The sequence below is a fragment of the Symsagittifera roscoffensis genome, chromosome 4 (assembly GCF_963678635.1).
Source record: "Symsagittifera roscoffensis chromosome 4, txSymRosc1.1, whole genome shotgun sequence".
NCBI classification, from domain to species: domain Eukaryota; kingdom Metazoa; phylum Xenacoelomorpha; order Acoela; family Convolutidae; genus Symsagittifera; species Symsagittifera roscoffensis.
The window spans coordinates 12,107,064-12,126,401 of NC_087065.1; the positions used below are offsets into that span (position 1 = coordinate 12,107,064).

Sequence of the window (19,338 nt, forward strand, 5' to 3'; positions counted from 1 at the left end):
TCCGAAAAAAATAATGAACAATTAAATATTAATACATGCAGATTTTTGATCCGATAACATCTGCTGCAATGGCCTTTTTAAAAGTGTTGTTTTGAGCATGGAACACTTCAAAACTACTTAAGTGGTATTTCAAACCTTTTTTATCGAGACTTCACTTTAAAATTTACAATACACCATTACTCGTTTGGTCTAATGAACGGCCAGTCACGTTTACATGACAGGCAGTAGCAAACAATAGAACTTATGATGATAAAAACATCGACCATTATCAAATTTGCCATTCACCTTTTTGGTGTCCACCAAAAGCCACATAACAACAAAACATTACAAATCGCAGTTGAGCCTTCAGTTTTTATTGACCATTGTTTGATGCTGTAAAATGGCGGATACTCGATAAAATTCTGGCATGCCTTCAAACATTTGATTCAATGTACACAACTTCAAACATTCAATTACGTAAGCCAGTTTGATTTCAAAAATGCCACATTTTTGATTAAAAAGTATCTCTATTTGTCTCGCTCGAATGAAGTGACTAATAATTATTAGTAGATGAAACCATGTAAGTTTTCTCAGTTTCTTACCAATGTAATGTGTTTGATACTCGTGTTTGCTTTACTGACTCAAACTTCTAAATTTACATTATTTTCATAACTTCAAAAATTTATATAGCCACTGCATGTTTCTAGAATGGACAGCGGAACTGCACGTCCAAAACCCGAGATAAAAACGGACTCGAAAGGAGGTCGGAAAAACACCGACTTCATTGACCGCATCTCTCACATAGGACACATGTTGACCACGCCTCAAATGTACAGGTAATGGGATTCCCTTCCACTCCGTTCCCCCATTTGTAATTTTTTTGGTTGGACCACAGATTTTCAGAAAAAACGCGAGGACAAACGCAAAATCAAAACTGGAAAGAGGGTATTGCACTAATTTAATCTACCTTTTCCCCCCAATTTCGCACAAGTTAGCTGAAATAGTTTCATCCTAAACTGCTTAAAGTAGAACCCATGTTTAGGTTGCGGAAAGAAGGCCGCAGTACGACTGTGCGTCCCGAGAGCGCACATGCCGAGATCGACGCCACTCCAGTTAGACCTGGAACATCCGTCGGACCCTTTAAGTGCAATGCCGCATTTGAGCCAATCAGAAAGATAGAGCAGTCACGCGAGGCAATCAATGTATTCCAACCAATTTCAGAGAACATAAACCCACAGGAAGACGAAAGTCCACCGAGCCGAAGAGATTCCAAGAATTCGTTCAAAATTCGGGACTCCAGGAAAAGCCAATCAACTATACTACGCAAAAGATCTTCTGGAAATATTATGAACTTCGAAAGAGGTGGTAAAAATTCCAATAATAATGTCATGTTTTGCCAGTCTAAAACTGGAAGGAATCTGAGCATATCAACGTCATCATTTATGAAATCTGGATGCACAAATTTGGATAGTTTCGAAAATTCAACCTCGACCTTTGACAACAGCGGCACCAGCGACAACAACTCACGAAACTATCCCACCCTTCGGAAACCAATTTTCACGCCTGTCCGTCCTAAAAGCGTGAACAATTTAGTACCTACAAACACGCAAGACATGACATCTGCGGTTAGTAACTTGAACACTTCGGGGACGATGCTGAGTTCGACTAGACATCTCGGAGGAGTGAGTTTGCAAACTAGGAAAATAATGGGTCGGCTGTGTAAATCGAAAGACAGTCTGCACAACATGTCTATGACCGAAGACGACATCAGAAGTGAGAGAGGAGAGGATAATAAAAAGCATCGGAAGCACTCTCTAGGAGTGGAGCTCACGACTCTCAAGAATCCGAAAAACATTACTCAAGAGTCAGAAGAGTTGGAAAGTTCAGATGATGATAGCGAGTCCTCCAAAAGGTTAGAAATGCATTGTCAAACAAGTGAGTTCAATATCAAAGACTCAAGGCATCCGGTATCGAAATTTGAGTTCAAACCAGTTACTACAAAAATCGAAAAATATAGAGCAAGTTTTGTTTTTCGTTTCTATAATTTTCAATGACAATCATCAGCTTGTTCTATTGTCATAACTGTCCGAGCCATTCATATTTCAACTCCAACTTTAACCCAGTAGATGATTCATGATCGCATATTCAATGAATTTTCTTCGTAGACAGTAAGCCGATAACCTCATCTATTGTTAAATTTAGTCTCTATTTAGCAGAGAAAAAGTAATGGAATGGCTCAGTGTGCAACAGAACGTGGTCACACCCGATCTTCTAGCCCATTGCGAGCCCATATCGAGCACAGTAGCAGAACAACCTTCAACTAGCAACGATCAGACTAAAATGGGAAAAACAGTAGCATTTAAACCAGGTACCGTCATAGCCCCAACACTGACAACAACAGGTGTTGCGGATGGAAACAATAGTGAAGACGACTACGAGAGGGCGTTAGCGCGGCAGATGAGTTTCAGCGGGTCGACAACGGTCATTCCCAAGGAGGATGATGAAGTCGTGGGGGAGACTGATATAAGAGTGAACAGATATGAGCAGTCGTTAGTGAAGTACATTGAGCAATTGCAGGGCAGATTTGATCATCTGGAGACAGAAACCAACAGGGTATGAATTTCATCATGGGATATTTTAAGTCTTAATGGTAAGAAAACACTTGCAGCTCTGAATAAGAAGCATCCAAGACCACAACCAGTATTGTTCATTTTGAAAACCTATCAAGTTGATATAAATATTTTTTCGACGGTAAAAAAAACTTTTGCACAAAATCCTCAGCAATAAATTTTTAAGAGCAAAGTAGCTCATCAATTTCACGATAGCATTAGTTGGTTATAAGAATATAAGAAAAAATATTGGCTGGGAAATATGTAGAATACCGTAATTTTAAGCGAAGATTACTACAAATCCATACAACATCGGCTATAATATATTGAATATATTTTTCTTCAGGTAGTTTCTGAGTTTGAGACTATGAACAAGAAATGGGCGCTAGACAAAGAGCGTCTCGAAATAACACAGCAGGAGCGAATCATTCTCTGTGAGCGAAATGTATTCATGCGTCGTCAGCGAGATGTCGACAAACAGCGTCTACAAAGCGCACTCAAACAATACCATTCCGTTCATCGAGATACCAGTAATGTATCACGTTTGAACCCTGGATTCGGCATTACGTCACATGATGTCAGAAGTGACGTCAGACTCAGTGGGGCTGCGTCATTGGATAGTAGAAACGACGTCAGTGATATGGATGATGCAATTACCCAGGTGGAGACTTTGTTGATGAATTTGGGAAGGATTTCGCATTCTTCTGAATGTGAACAAACAATGGGAATGGGTGATCGAAAAAACGATGGAAATAAGCGATGCTCCAAACAGGAGAACAGTGAATATTTACAAGGCTAGTATTTTATTGCGTTTTCAAGAACTAAAAAAATGGAATTTTTTGAAAAACGGTATTTCAAATGCGTTTTAAAAAACTAAGCTACTCCAGCCAAAAAGAAAGAAAAAGTTGTTTTCAAAAAGATTAAAGTTACCATTGATCAGCCGTTACTTAGGTTCACATCATTACTCAGGGTAGCTATCTATTAAACAATTGAGAAAAAAGATACTTAAAAATTATATGAAATGATTTGGTGATAGTTTCGTCATTCTCTAATTAACATAACGCCATAACGTGCTTTTCAGACATGCACGACGAGTTGAATAGCACGCGGTTATCGCTTACCATGACTGAGAATCGAAACCATTACCTGTCACAAGAGATAGCCAGTCTAACCATCCAGCTCAAAAACTCCAACCGCACAATCGAAAACCTACGCAAACACCGCGACGAACAAAAGCACGCAATCAAACAAGTCCTCGAAATGAGCAACTTCAAAACACGCAACGAGACCAACGCTAGTTTAGGTCATGGCTCATGTGACGAAAGCTCAAGCGTTTTAACACAAACAATTTGCTCGCGAGTTAGCAAATCGGATTTCTTCATCAAAGATCTGGAAAAACTCCTGGCGCAAGGCGAAGTCACAAAAATCAACTCACATGAGCTAATTGATGACATTACGTCATTGATTGATGATTATTATGTAACAATTCCTGGACAAATTGGCGGCTCTGATAGCACAGGCACTCCAGTTATGAGTCATCGCAGAAGACAGAGTTTAAAGAAAGGTGTTGAAAATGGAGAAAAACTCAAACGAATGTTAACATCACATCAATTAGACTTCATCTAATATTGCAATTCTAAACCAATAGTTATATGTAGTTTCATAGATCAGTTTTCCACGTAGAGAATAAAATCAATTCTGTCAACTTTGGATATGTAAGCCTTTTTAATGAGAAAACGATTTGACCTCAAGATTTGAACAAAGTCGAAGTAATCTGCGCGAAAATAGCGATACAGAAATAAGTTATAAAAACAAATCTGACGCTAAAAAAAAAAAATTATACGCAGAGGCGAAGCTGCACTTCGCAAACACCAGCAAGAAAACGCTAAAATTAAGAGAAAAAAACAGTCAAAATAAAAAACTAATCAATTTTGAAAAATAAATGCCCTCAGCTTGAATAAATCTGTCCTGGAACATCGAAATTTTCCAGTTTACGGCTCAACCTAACTGTACCACTGACGCTTATAAAAAGCGTAGAAATGGAGCTACACAAAAGTATAAAAACACAAATTTAGGACGCAATTGATTGGACTGTTGTAAGTTGAAGGCAACTACAGTAATTAACTTGAAAGCAGACATCGAAAAATTTTATATTCGAGAAACATATTGGGTTCGAAATTTTCTGAAAAAGATTTTTATTGTATTGTTATAAGAAACTTATAGCTTTCTTAGTTTCATTTGATTAATTAAAAACGGATCAACTGTGTTAGCATATTATAATTAAATCTCATCATACATGGTATTAAAAAACCAGCTAAGCCTTCTGCTTAAAAACCACCAGAAATAGCACTAATATTTGCAACAAAGGTTTGGCAATACAAAAAAGTAGCCTTGTAGTTGTTTTGTAGTATCACACTAAGATTCATTTGCGCTGAAATTAAATTGAAAATGTACTTCGCATACTAATCCCAAAAGGGAAAAATCCTCAAAAAAATAACGATGTTGAACATTCGTTATTGGAGAGCGTTATTTGCCCACCTTTGAGCAAACTAATTTGAATTGAACTTCGCAAAGACAAGCATCAAAAGGCATCAAAGAAATAAATCTAAAAAGTAGCTTTCGGAAATTAAATATCGGAAAAATTGTGTTTTAACAAAAACGATAGCCAACAAACAGTTGGAACAGAGCCAATGAACAAATGTAAGCAGAAAAAACTGACTGAATTGTTTTTTTGAAAAAAAAATCAACTTTCGATTTTCCGAGAAAAAACAGATAGCTTTAAAGCTCATTGAATTTCTAGCTCTTTGAACAATTAATGAATGACACTTTATGATGAAATTAACCCAATTTGAGAAAACTCAATCAATATGTAAAAACTTTATTTCTCTAAAAAATCTGATTACTTAACTCCATTTTCGAAATTAGAAGACACCATTTTCTAAATTAGAAGTCAATCACGTTTTTCGTGATCTTTACACTTTCGCTGGTCGATAGTGGAGATTTCAAAAACTTTCGCTGGTCGATAGCGGAGACTTCAAAAAAACAAAAAAAAATCATCGCGACATATATGAAAGCCTAAGCTACGTTCATTGACTCTTAATAGTTAACAAAACTATCAAAAAAATGCCTCACTTTAGAGCTAAAAAAATAATTGATATTGAAATTGTTTGAACAGCACATAGCTATAATATAGTAAAAACTGATTGAAAAAATAACAAAACTGACTGCTAAAAACTGCTTCCACTTTCGAAATAAAAGTATAGCTCAAGTTTTCTCAAATAACATGTTTCATAGAAAAGTTACTTTACTTCAAAGCTTTTATTAATAATTTTTTTGATTAAGCAAATCCAATTTCAGAAAATTGAATCTTGGGAAACAACTATTGCAATTGAAAACACAAATAAATCAAGGAGACTGGAAAACAGAACTGGCTTTTCGGAGACATTTTTCAATTGTTGAGTTTCAAAGAGAACATTGGAGCTTTATTTTTTTAAGATAAAACTAACCCAAGTTAACTAAGTCAAAAGGTTAAAACCACTTTCAAAACTAAACATCGATTATGTTTTCTTGCTCTATTTGCACTGTCGTTTTTGGAGAGTCTCAAAAAAAAGCTTCGCTCAAGAAAATAGCTCTGGAATGTGGGGAAATAATACAAACGAAAAATGCTTAAACAGGTCTGAAAACCTTTCATAGATCCTCTACGAATAGCAAAAACCACAATTATTACCTTCAATTAAAAGCCAACTTACAGTTGGAAAAGAGTAATGAACGCAAGGAAACTTAAAAAAACTTGTTTTTTCAAGAGCCTTCAACTTTTGAATTTCGAAGAGAAAAATAGCTGGCCTTAAAACTCCTTGAATTTGTAGAACAATTTTTAATGGGCACTTTTTTGTTACAGTAATTAATTTGAAAGCAGACATCGAAAAATTTTATATTCGAGAAACATATTGGGTTCGAAATTTTCTGAAAAAGATTTTTATTGTATTGTTATAAGAAACTTAGAGCTTTCTTAGTTTCATTTGATTAATTAAAAACGGATCAACTGTGTTAGCATATTATAATTAAATCTCAACATACATGGTATTAAAAAACCAGCTAAGCCTTCTGCTTAAAAAACCACCAGAAATAGCACTAATATTTGCAACAAAGGTTTGGCAATACAAAAAAGTAGCCTTGTAGTTGTTTTGTAGTATCACACTAAGATTCATTTGCGCTGAAATTAAATTGAAAATGTACTTCGCATACTAATCCCAAAAGGGAAAAATCCTCAAAAAAATAACGATGTTGAACATTCGTTATTGGAGAGCGTTATTTGCCCACCTTTGAGCAAACTAATTTGAATTGAACTTCGCAAAGACAAGCATCAAAAGGCATCAAAGAAATAAATCTAAAAAGTAGCTTTCGGAAATTAAATATCGGAAAAATAGTGTTTTAACAAAAACGATAGCCAACAAACAGTTGGAACAGAGCCAATGAACAAATGTAAGCAGAAAAAACTGACTGAATTGTTTTTTTGAAAAAAAAATCAACTTTCGATTTTCCGAGAAAAAACAGATAGCTTTAAAGCTCTTTGAATTTCTAGCTCTTTGAACAATTATTGAATGACACTTTATGATGAAATTAACCCAATTTGAGAAAACTCAATCAATATGTAAAAACTTTATTTCTCTAAAAAATCTGATTACTTAACTCCATTTTCGAAATTAGAAGACACCATTTTCTAAATTAGAAGTCAATCACGTTTTTCGTGATCTTTACACTTTCGCTGGTCGATAGTGGAGATTTCAAAAACTTTCGCTGGTCGATAGCGGAGACTTCAAAAAAACAAAAAAAAATCATCGCGACATATATGAAAGCCTAAGCTACGTTCATTGACTCTTAATAGTTAAAAAACTATCAAAAAATTGCCTCACTTTAGAGCTAAAAAAATAATTGATATTGAAATTGTTTGAACAGCACATAGCTATAATATAGTAAAAACTGATTGAAAAAATAACAAAACTGACTGCTAAAAACTGCTTCCACTTTCGAAATAAAAGTATAGCTCAAGTTTTCTCAAATAACATGTTTCATAGAAAAGTTACTTTACTTCAAAGCTTTTATTAATAATTTTTTTGATTAAGCAAATCCAATTTCAGAAAATTGAATCTTGGGAAACAACTATTGCAATTGAAAACACAAATAAATCAAGGAGACTGGAAAACAGAACTGGCTTTTCGGAGACATTTTTCAATTGTTGAGTTTCAAAGAGAACATTGGAGCTTTATTTTTTTAAGATAAAACTAACCCAAGTTAACTAAGTCAAAAGGTTAAAACCACTTTCAAAACTAAACATCGATTATGTTTTCTTGCTCTATTTGCACTGTCGTTTTTGGAGAGTCTCAAAAAAAAGCTTCGCTCAAGAAAATAGCTCTGGAATGTGGGGAAATAATACAAACGAAAAATGCTTAAACAGGTCTGAAAACCTTTCATAGATCCTCTACGAATAGCAAAAACCACAATTATTACCTTCAATTAACATAGCCAACTTACAGTTGGAAAAGAGTAATGAACGCAAGGAAACTTAAAAAAACTTGTTTTTTCAAGAGCCTTCAACTTTTGAATTTCGAAGAGAAAAATAGCTGGCCTTAAAACTCCTTGAATTTGTAGAACAATTTTTAATGGGCACTTTTTTGTTAAAATTAACCCAATTAGAGAAAACTGGATCAATACGTAAAACTTCTATTTCGCTGGGAAATCTGATAATTAATTTCCATTTTCGAAATCAGAAGTCGATCACGTTTTTCGTGATCTTTACACTTTTGCTGTTCAATAGTGGAGTTTGCCTTCCTTTTAACAATGTAAATACACTGATTTAAAAAGAAATCAAAGTCAAGCCGCGAAAAATCAAAATTGAACGTGAACAAATTTCAAGACTTTTTCCCTACAAAAAATATCATTAAGACCTATATAAGAGTACTCAGTACGTTCATTACTCTTAATAACTGCCTCAACTTTGTTTATCAACACTTAAAAAGCCAAACTTCGCTTTCAAAACTAAAAGTCAAGCTTCCTTTTTCCTCCACTTTGACTTACTAGTTTTTATGGGTTTATTTGATGCAGTCGACTGGTTCTTCAACTGTCGCTTCAAATCAGCCACTTGAGCTTCCAACTGAGCCACTTTATCATTCGCCCGCTGCCGTGTCGCCTAAAATTATTAATTCATTTCTGACCATCCCGATCTGAAATATCGAAGCTGCTGCATCTGCTCTTCCGACAGATAGTATGTGAAAAAACTACCAGTAGCTTACAGATATCTATTATCACCAAGTTCAAAAACATCACTTTGAAAATTTGTCTAATCTCATCAGTTGAACAATGTCGAGAAAAATCTCATTTTTCGTGTGGCAGATGTTTAAAATTCAAATCGCAGAACTATTATAAGAAGCAGCAAAACGTTTAAATCCAGTGCGCTTACCTCCAGCTCCTGTTCGAGATAGACACTGTTGCGAGGTGACTTGCTCCTCGCTCTCTTCCCTTCGTCCATCTCCAGTGATGTCCGTACATGGTCCTTGTCCAGGTCCTTGTGGTTGGGTCCCAGAGTTGCAGCTGCTAACTCATTCCTCGCCACGCTCAATTCAGATTCCAACTTCTTCACTTTGAACTCGTATTGAGTCTGCAAAACAAAAAAGCTAAACATTTGATTTTTTAAAAATCCAAAACTTAAGACGTTCTTTGAGTTAAACCTTTGGTATTTTCAATAGACCTCTCCTAAGAACCTAAAATGGCCAAATCGAACTTCGAGTAGAATAAATGAATCTGATTGCTTACATGAATCTACTGGCAACTGAATTTGACGCATGAGTATACGTTAATCCGATCTCAAAATTAGGGGAGAGTAATCGAAAAGACCTATTTTCCATTTTTCCGAAATGAACAATAATTCCTCATTGAATTCCACCATAACCTTTCAGCATCTCATGTTTTTCTGTATAGCAGGATTGAAATTTCACATTTATAGGAATACCTTATATACTAATCTATCAATCCCATATGTACATTGAAATAGATAAACATTAAGAAATCGACAGTATTAGCCATCTTCAGAAGCCATATTGAAAACAGCTTGGATGTTACTGAAACAAAATCGCTCTTGGCCGATCAACCTACCAGCCTTTAAGCCATGCCCACCCGTCAATACCTCCATTTAATCTATATCTCTCGGTTAAAAAAACCTGTATACCCAGTTCAGCTGCGCAACACTTTTCATTTACTCCGCCAAAAAAATTGTAATCCTCCGCAGCTCTTCTCCCGTTTCTTCCCAACAAATTGCAATTTTTTAAGTAAATTTGTTCGCTGGTCATTAAAATTGGCAACTGACTTAATTACCGAATTACAAACACATTTTTTGCTCATATACAGTCACTTAAAATAAATGGTTATATCAAAAAGTTGATGTTTATATCTTTTAGGGGGAGTGGGAAGGAAAAGAGCCGAAGCAAGTTTCCAATAAAGTTTGGTATTTCGTTAGACCTATCACGTGAAACGCTGGAGAGACGCATGGCGAGCCAATCGGGATTGACTGGCAAAACTGACCTTGACATTAGCATACTTCTGATGCAGTGTCTTCACAGACTCGCTCGCCTTCTCCTCCTTACACGCCAGCTCGGTCTCTAATCGATGCACCTTGTCTTCTAAACATGTCAACACACTCAACCAAATAAAGCAGTCAACTTATCGCCGGCAAATAGCGGGGGAACTATTGAACAGCAAAAACCTGTTTGTTACAAATTTCAGTAAGCTTCGCCGACAACAGGGTTGGCCTATTAACTATTGTGATTTCAAATAATGGTGCTTTAAACGATTTTTCAAGTTTTCAGATGATAATTTTTTCAAATTTCTTAGAGCAAAGAAAAGCATCAAATCAGAATTGGAACAATTTTGTGTTTTATTTGATTTTCAATAATGTTTTTAACATTTGTAATCAGTTTGAAGTTTTAGTGCAATTCAAATTCCGATGCACCCTTAGTTTAACAATGCACCCTTAGTTTAAGCGTAATTCGTGATTGACTGAAAAAAGCCAAAAAGCAGGGTATTTTGGTTCAAAATTTCCAACAGATATTCGAAAAAGAAAATTTGATCAATAATTTTGATGAAATTCTCTGCAACTTCTGTTGTCTTCGCGGATCTTTTTCCTTTAACCAACACCGGCGAATCTTTGACAAACTTGGCTTTTTTCCACTTCCCCACTCCCCCTCCAGATTTTTAAGTTTCAATTTTCTGTTGTCCTAGGAAATAAAAGTAGATATTTATTCTTTGATACGTTTGTTTTTCTCATCTCGATTCCAATTGGTTTAAGTTTGTAATTGTCTACTTTTTGATCGCACTCCATGAAGAAAATATGTATTCACAGTAGCTTATTTTTTATCATGCCAAGTTTTATAACATTTGACAACGTAAAATTAAGGTTCAAAAGTACAATAGCTGTGTCCCAGGAAAGAGCAAGTATGAAAGATGGGTCTCATAATCTTTGTTAACATTTCAAAGATACACAATAAAACAAATGCGCACTATTTGTCCTTTACCCCAGCTACAATTTTTTGCAAGTAAAATGATTGTTAACATCATTCGATAGTAATGAAAATAGACAATTAGACTAATTAAGCCCTGACAAGCATGTTTGAGCTGCATACTTATCCTTGTAAAACCATGGTTTACACCATAAAATTGATGCTCATGCGAGGTAAGAGAGAAAGAGCGCAAAAGCGAATCAGGTTTTCGAATGCCGAAAAAAATTCTTCGAAGACCAATCTAAATTTGAGTGACCCAAATATCATATTTGAACCAAAAAAAGTTTTTCAAAACTGAGAACCAAATGTTGGAGGAGGGGGCAAAAAACCGTATGATTTTGTTCATAATGTCCGTTATTCGCTAGACAAAGCCAATCGAAGATTGGAAAAGAGTAATGAACGCAAGTAAACAAAAAACACTGAATTTGTTGAAAAAATGTAAACTTTCGAATTTCAAAGAAAAAAATAGATTCGCTTTAAGCTCATTAAATTTCCAGAAATATACATGATTGACGCTTTTTTGATAACACTAACCCAACTGGAGAAAACTAGATCAATAGGTAAAGTTTTTATTCTGCTGGAAATCCAGAAAAAACTGAATTCCACTTTCGAAACTAGAGATTGTTCAAATTTTTTTGCGCAACTTTCACGTTCGTAATTGTAGAGTGCTATTTACGTAACTTTGAGCAGATGAATTGTATGTATGAATGCACATTTGTAAATTTTAGAGACTTTTAAAGACTTTTTCCTAAAAAAAAAACAAAAAAATCAGCGAGACCTATATAAGAGTCTTCACTACGTTCATTACTCTTCACTAGTCATGACAAAAAAGTTCTTCGTCACAATTTTTGGTTAAACCTCCTACTTAAACTATTAAAAAAGGATGCTTATGTGAGCTTGGGGAGGGGCAAGATACGTCATCGCTTTCAGTCTAGTGTAGCGTTATATTCACGTTTGAACCAACGGTCATTTGTATCAAAATAATAAACGAAAATTGAACTATTTCAATGGATCATAGCCGAGAGTTAATATGTGTGCTCGACAAGCGAAAAGTCGGGGTTAGAACCTCAGCAGGACCTGATATTTGTATGATCAGATCACAAACAAATTTAAAAACAATCTAGGAAAACTGATGGAAAATTACCTTTTAGCTTTTCATAATTACAAAATAATTACGTAAGTGCAGGCCAAATTACGAAACGTTTATTCATTTTAATTAAACTTTGACAGTTTCGCAGCTTTATTTTAGTCTCCCGCCGGATGACAACTCTCCTAATGAACTATTTTTTTTATCAGCTAATATTGAAAATCAAATACAAGTAATTCAATCGCAGAAAGGGAAAGCTGTTATTTTCAATAAAAATCCTTATTTAAGGCATTCGACAAATTCCTGAGCTGTTTTTTACATTGTATGCTGTTTCGTTCGACAAAATGAAAACAACGAATATATTTAACAGCGCTTGGTAAAATACAATTGCAGTACTATTTCACAGTGCAATATGTATTGCAATACTTTATGGACTCGCTATACTTATTTTGATTCAAAAAAATATTGCAATAAGTATCGCAATTATTGCAATTTATTTCGCAATACTTCAATTTTTTCTTGGTGAAAAAAACAAGCTCAGAGGAAACTTTGCATTGTTTCAACGTTCCAGAATGGTGCATTAACATGAAGGAAGAGAAGCCTCTCTAGATGCAATGCAGTCATTGACTTTCTCAAATTAGTAGTAGTCAAATTTTCTCGACTAACAAAGCCGTTCCACAATATTATTGGAACTTTACTTATGATCGTTTCATGTGAACACAGGGGTCTTTGCGCAAAACGGCCCAAAATAAGTATTTTTACATCTTGATCTTAAGTTGAATCTTCTTGGTTCATTAGCCAATCAAATGCACTCAACATGGTCCAGCATTTCAATTAAAATTTAAGGCACATAAATTATTGGCCGAAATGACCAAAACGATTGAAACTTTTTCGCGTTGAAACCATTTTACTGAACTTTTTTCTTTAGGTATAACTTCACAAAAAACATGAAATTAGTTTTATTGTTTGACTAAGGTTCACATTCTCAATTACTTCGGCAAATATTTTTTTTTCTGCTGGAACAGTTGATTGGCATGCCTGACCATGTTGCTTGAGTTTGATTGGCTAATATTAGCCAATCAAATTCTGCCGCGTTTATTTTTGCTAAAAGATCTAAAGATTTTGATTTTGGGCCGTTTTGTGGTGCGTATTCATAGGTTCCAAATTGAAAAATCAGTCCCATAGACCCCAAAATAAAAACGCAGTCGCATATGTCCCAAATCTTTTCAATTGGTCAAAAAACTGAATTAGCCGAGTCTTGGTTTAAGGTCGCCGGTGGGCGCGCTACGCCGCTTCGCGGCGATAACCGGCTCTAAATTTCGTATTGAGTCCTACCCTTTGGTGGCAAGCTCGCAACACGTTGGCACGGCAGCGGTGGTCACTATTCTGCAGCTTGAGTTTATGCTGGTTGAACAGTAAACAATCAATCCATAAATTCGTTGGCTCAAATTTCAACCAATCAGAATTCAAGAAGATAAATTTTGGAACTTATGCGACTGATTTTTTATTTTGGAACCTATGAATATTGGAACCTATGAATATTGGAACCTATGAATATTGGAACCTATGAATATTGGAACCTATGAATATTGGAACCTATGAGAATTCACCCGTTTTGAGCATAAGACCCGAAGACAGATACTCTTCACGGTGAAGTCCCATTTGTACCAACGTTCATTTGTACCAAAATGAAAAATCGGTCCCATTTGTACCAAACTTATTTATCTCGTTTTCTGATTGGTCTAATTGTGAGCCAACGAATCATTAATTTAACTTTCAACTGTTCAAACAGAAGAACACTAAGCAGCAGAAAAGCGATTGACGCAGTCGTGCCAACGTGTTGCGAGCTTGCCAACAGAGGGTAGGACTCTATACGAAAATTAGAGCTGGTTATCGCCCCGAAGCGGCGACGCGCGCGTAGCGAGCCAATCGGCGACCTTAACCGAGACTCGGCTAATTTAGTCTTTTGACCAATTGAAAAGATTTGGAACTTATGCGACTGCTTTTTTATTTTGGAACCTATGGGACTGATTTTTTATTTTGGAACCTATGAATACTCACCGCTGTTTTGTCCGGTGTGCTCAGCATAGCATTGTACTGGTTACATGTCAGTATTTAGACAACCTCGTATTCAGACTGGTCAGTATTTAGACAAATGCTGTTTCAACTCAGAATCGAGACAAAGATTGTATTGTATATGTATTATTTTATTATTACTGCTTTACATGTAGTATCTATCTTGTACCAAGTATTCTGTCCGAGCGTTGATATTACGCTATTCATTCTTCATCGACAGCCCGGCTAGCTCAGTCGGTAGAGCATGGGACTCTTAATCCCAGGGTCGTGGGTTCGAGCCCCACGTTGGGCGAGCTTTTTTTGAACAAAACTTGAACTTAGAAACACTGTTTTTCTCAAATTGTGTGAAGATTAGACAAAAAAAGAAGAGAACAAAAGTTGCTTAGATTTTCATCAGAATTAATACGGTGCAATTCTTTCTCCGAAATTCTCAACCAAAATTGTACCCCAAAAATGGGTAATTTAGGCTTTTTTCAATTAATCAAAAATTCCGCTGAAACTACTTTGTTAATTGATGAGGAATATATATCACAAGCTTGGGGGGGGGGGGGGTGTGTGGAAAAGAGCCTATGAAAAACATTTTTAGTCCTCACACTTATTCTGGTAAAACCTCTCGTGGGAGATGTGAGGTGCGGGGGGGGGGGGGGAGAGAAGAGTTCCAAACTTGGATATTCGAAAAAAAAGGCATTGATGCTTGCTTACGTGAGGTAGAAACAAGAAAATCTCTTCTTATTGTGAAGAAAGAAAGAGAACCTAATCTAATGATTTCCGCACCAACTGCTTTAAATATTTTTCATATGGAAGATATTTCGGGGAATTGTAGCACAGAAGTTCCGTCGGAGAGACTACGATCGAAAGATTGTGGGTTCGAATCCCTGGCTATCGGTAGGGCTGATTGGTGTGGAGTAGTTGAAGCCCTGCGCTTGAGACGTCCAAGTGACCCTCTACATGCCTAGATCCGAACAGCCCTATAATGCGGTTGCGAAGAGCCCAGTCATACCCGCTCTTACAAATCAAGAGACTACGGGGTTCAAGGTCAAGAGACTGAGGTGTATGACTGTAACCAAGTGCTGTACCGGCGCTCGGGTCAGGGATACGATTCATACTGTGTTGCAAAGCCCCCATGTGGGAATGGCAGTTGTACCTGCCCTTACAAATCAAGAGACTACGGGGCAAAGGTCAAGAGACTGAGGGGAAGCTGCTCCACATGGAACAACATTTTTAACAGGGTTTCCTGTTTTATTTTCGTGGCTCTTTTTCCTTCCCCCCATCTCATCAATAAGCATCAATTTTATGGTGTAACGAGGGGTGAAGACCAAATACGTTTTTCATGGGCTCTTCCCCCCCCCCCCCACCCACCTTCTACGATCATTAATTTAATGGTGTAACGAGTGGTTTTACAAGGTTAAATATAAAGACCAAATGTGTTTGGCACATCCTAATGGAAGCGTTTTACAGTGCCGAAGTACAAAAGTGCCGAAAAAGGCGGGAAAACTTGAGAATTATTTACACGCATTTTTAAAGAGCGGGAAATTACTGACGCTTATTATCAGAGAAAATCGCTCCAATTTTGGCGCCAATATGTATGCAACTGCAAATTAAACAATTATTTTGCCGCCAAAACGTCTAAATTGCAAATTTTCTCGCTCAAAATCTTAAAGTCTTACTTAAGATTGCAAACGATCGCTGTTTAATTTTTGATTGCCGCACTGGGCTCTTTTTCATTTTCCCCCCACTTGCAATTTTTTACATGTAAATTTGTTGACCACAATGTCCGATTGTTATGAAAAATTACATACAGACCAATAAGGCCACGACAAACATATTTGGTCTTCATACTCAACCTCGTAAAACCACTCGTTACACTAATATATTGAAGCTGGTGTGAGGTGGGGGGGGGGGGGGGAAGGAAAAAGAGCCAAATTCAATTTACATACACGCATCTACTTAACAATCACCCTCCCTTTGTTTGGTGTTTACTTATAAATTGCCACCCCTATTAATAAAAGCAGTAAATTAGCGCTAGAGCTTTGTATTGAGAATTCTAATTTTGCTGCAATCTGATTGGTCAAAAATGCGTTACATTAATCTACTTAAGAATTGCCCCCTCCCCCTTTCTTAAAGAGGGGGGGGGGGGCAATTATTAAATAGATCCACATACACTACCTGCGATACAACAAGTATAAGAGTAAAACAGCAAGAGACTAAAGAAATATCCAAGAGGACTTCTAACGCTGTTACTGTTGAAGAAATAACAAGTAAAAAAAAATTCTTTTGTTTAAAATCATGCAAACTTTTTGAAGAGTTCCAAACGGGGTTGAAATTGAACATTCGCAAAACTGAACTTGGGGTCACAATCTTATCGTTTTCATAAACAAAGAAGGGAAATTTGTAGGAAACCAAGTACTAGGTAAACAAGCCAGTCAGAATTAAATCCGACAGCTAATCAGCTTAAACTCAAAGCTCAACTAAATATATTCGGCTAAATCGCATTGGAAAAAACATGTACTGCCCAAATGTACTGAATGAAAAATGGTTTACACAAATCGGAAATTATACCGAGAGCTTAATCGACGACCATAAAGCCAAAAAACCATCAGCAAAAATTAATACCGGCTTATGTCCCTCTTTTAAGTCCCCTAAGTCCCTCTTTCTCTCATAAATTACTCAAACAAAAATTTTTTCGTCATCAAGCGACGCAGTAAGAGGCCACAAGGTCAATATAAAATAAGCCGAAACTGATTAAGTCGGAAAAAACATGATATATCTAGTTGGTAAAATAGCAACTAAGGTAAAAATCGTTTTTCGACTTTTCCGAATTTATTAAATGCTAAAGATAACAAGCAATTACAATGAAAATCGTTTATAGTAAAAACAAACTATTCTTAGATGTGGCAACTAAGCAGGCAATACAAAAGCAGACAAAAAGTAGGCCGACAATTTTTCTTGAAACAGATTACTTCACGTTTGGAAAAAAAGAGGTCCCAGTCAAATCGGAACCCAGGACCTTTTGCCATCCCAGGTTTTTTCGTAACTTCTAGGCTAAGTGTGCAGGATACACAAAAAAATTGATTTCCTTATGAAGCAATGTACCATTAGGAGTCCAGATGACTCATGTGAACAAAGCTATTAACGGAAAAACTCTAGTATCCGATTGCAATACCCTTTCTCACGCAATGGTAGAAAAAAATCTTTTTGACTTCTGATGTTTAAAGCTGCAATAAATGTTGCCAGCGTGAACTAGTTAACAGAATGTTAATACATTTCTTAAATGCAAATTGCCGTATTCACAATTTTGCAAATATTTCATTTAGTAAATTTCACAGGAGACAGGAACAGAATCAAAACTTCAGATTTGTCTTGATCTATATAGAAAAACATTCTGTTCGAAAACAGAAACATCCAAAAGCAACTGAATGCAAAACAAGCATCTGTTAAAAAAAGCTTAGCAAGCAGTAAAAAGCCGAAAATAGTTGAGCATACACCCGTTCAGCCCAAAAAAGTTTTAATAGCACCGGCAGAAAAATCTAACACAAGAATCTATTTTCGCTCATCAAATGTCGTAAAATCAGGCAACTAAACCAATATAATCCACAGTTATTGCAAGGGTAACACAGAGGCGAAGCTGCGTTTCACATTACTTGCAATACAAAATAAGAGAGACGCTAAGTCGAAAAAAGAGAAAAAGCCGAAAAAACGAGTCAGGCTTATTTTGAAACAAAAAAAACTACCAACAACGAAATTTGAAAGAAGCAACGGAAGAAAAGTTTATAAGCGGCAACATAGCCGAAAATATCTTAGCAAAAAAACTTTCACTAGAAAAAAACTCTTAAAATACTTGAAAACTATTTAAAAATTGTTTAAGCCCCCTCCTCATTACACACGCAAACAAATAATTTATCGCTCAACAAACAACAAAATATGAGGGCAATAAGTCCATATAGTATAGGAAACGACAAAAAAAATTGCTCTGATTAAAAAATAAGCCCTGAAAATCAAACATCTAACCTACAGATTACGATTCCACGTCTGCGCCACACAAACTTAATTAAAGGCAACAACACATCAAATGAGATAGAAACATAGCCAACAGGCAGTTGGAAAAAATTCAAGTAAACAGAAATAAACTTACTTTCTGCAAAAATTTCAACTTTCCAATTTCCAAGAGAAAATAGTTAGGCTTAAAGTTTTTTTGAATTTCTAGAACGATTTACGATGGGCGTTTTTTTGATAAAATTACACCAATTTGAGAAAACTTGATCAATATATCAATTTTTTAATTCGCTGGAAAATCTGAAACTTAAATTCCATTTTGGGAACTAGAATTCGATCACGCTTTTCGCGACCTTTACACTTTTTTTGTTCAATACTAGATTCTGCCTTCCTTTTACTTTTACAAAAAAATGAATTGAATTTAAAAAGAAAACCGCAAAAAAGTAAACTTGAGCCTGAACAAATTTAAATACTGAAAAAAAATCATCGAGGCTTATATAAGAGTCTGAACTACGTTTATCGACTCTTAAAATATGTCATCAATAAACACAATGCTCACTAGCTCGCTTGTGTAAAAACTGAATCATAAGTATCACCTTTCTGTTGAAGAAACTCAAAAAGTATTAAGCACTTACCAAGCAGGCTGCCCACTGTGACTGGGTGGCCTTTGGTGGGAGAAGTGCTTCTTCTCGTGGAGTTATTGGTCGTCGTTCCCCTCATTAGGGCGGAAACAGAGTCTCTGTTGGCATTGAGGGCCCACCTCTTCTCCAACTGCGTCAGCTGCCACTGCAGTTCCCTAATATACAGAAAAAGGTAGTATATAATTAAGCCAACCGAAGTATAAACCAGTCAAAAAATATTTAATTGTTATTAAAAAGTTCAGTAACAATTATGTAACAGTTACAAAAGTCTAAAGTTTAAATCAAATGTTATAACTTTCAGTTGGTTTACATGTTCTGCGAATTTTCGGATGGTATAAATATACAATTTCGGCTTGTATATTTATGCTCAGACATCACGCCACATATTACGAGCTCAATTTACA

The 19,338-nt window shown here is 35.9% G+C and overlaps 2 protein-coding genes and 1 non-coding gene across 4 annotated transcripts in view; 2 read left to right on the forward strand and 1 right to left on the reverse strand.

Annotated features, from left to right (window-relative positions):
• The first annotated feature begins 181 nt into the window (after window positions 1-181).
• Window positions 182-4,318, forward strand: LOC134844150 (uncharacterized). 2 transcript variants are annotated; one of them, XM_063860688.1, is made up of 6 exons: window positions 182-456; window positions 687-815; window positions 1,022-1,891; window positions 2,193-2,592; window positions 2,935-3,382; window positions 3,670-4,318. In XM_063860688.1, the coding sequence occupies exons 2-6, from the start codon at window positions 688-690 to the stop codon at window positions 4,212-4,214; spliced, it is 2,391 nt and encodes a 796-aa protein (XP_063716758.1). In that variant the 5' UTR covers window positions 182-456; window position 687; the 3' UTR covers window positions 4,215-4,318. The 2 variants fall into 2 exon arrangements, with proteins under 2 accessions (XP_063716758.1, XP_063716760.1); XM_063860690.1 differs by lacking the exon at window positions 182-456 and adding an exon at window positions 461-559.
• A 4,313-nt stretch (window positions 4,319-8,631) lies between these two features.
• The window catches only part of LOC134844742 (centrosomal protein of 162 kDa-like), a 41,649-nt gene continuing 30,942 nt past the window's right edge, over window positions 8,632-19,338 (reverse strand). The window contains exons 14-17 of the mRNA XM_063861556.1: window positions 18,929-19,089; window positions 10,164-10,261; window positions 9,046-9,243; window positions 8,632-8,775 (exon numbers count right to left, since the gene is read on the reverse strand). Of these exons, the coding sequence (XP_063717626.1) occupies window positions 8,632-8,775; window positions 9,046-9,243; window positions 10,164-10,261; window positions 18,929-19,089 (601 nt within the window). The remainder of the gene's footprint in view (window positions 8,776-9,045; window positions 9,244-10,163; window positions 10,262-18,928; window positions 19,090-19,338) is intronic.
• On the forward strand, window positions 14,520-14,592 carry Trnak-cuu (transfer RNA lysine (anticodon CUU)). Its single transcript has one exon. It is a non-coding gene; the product is annotated as a tRNA-Lys (tRNA).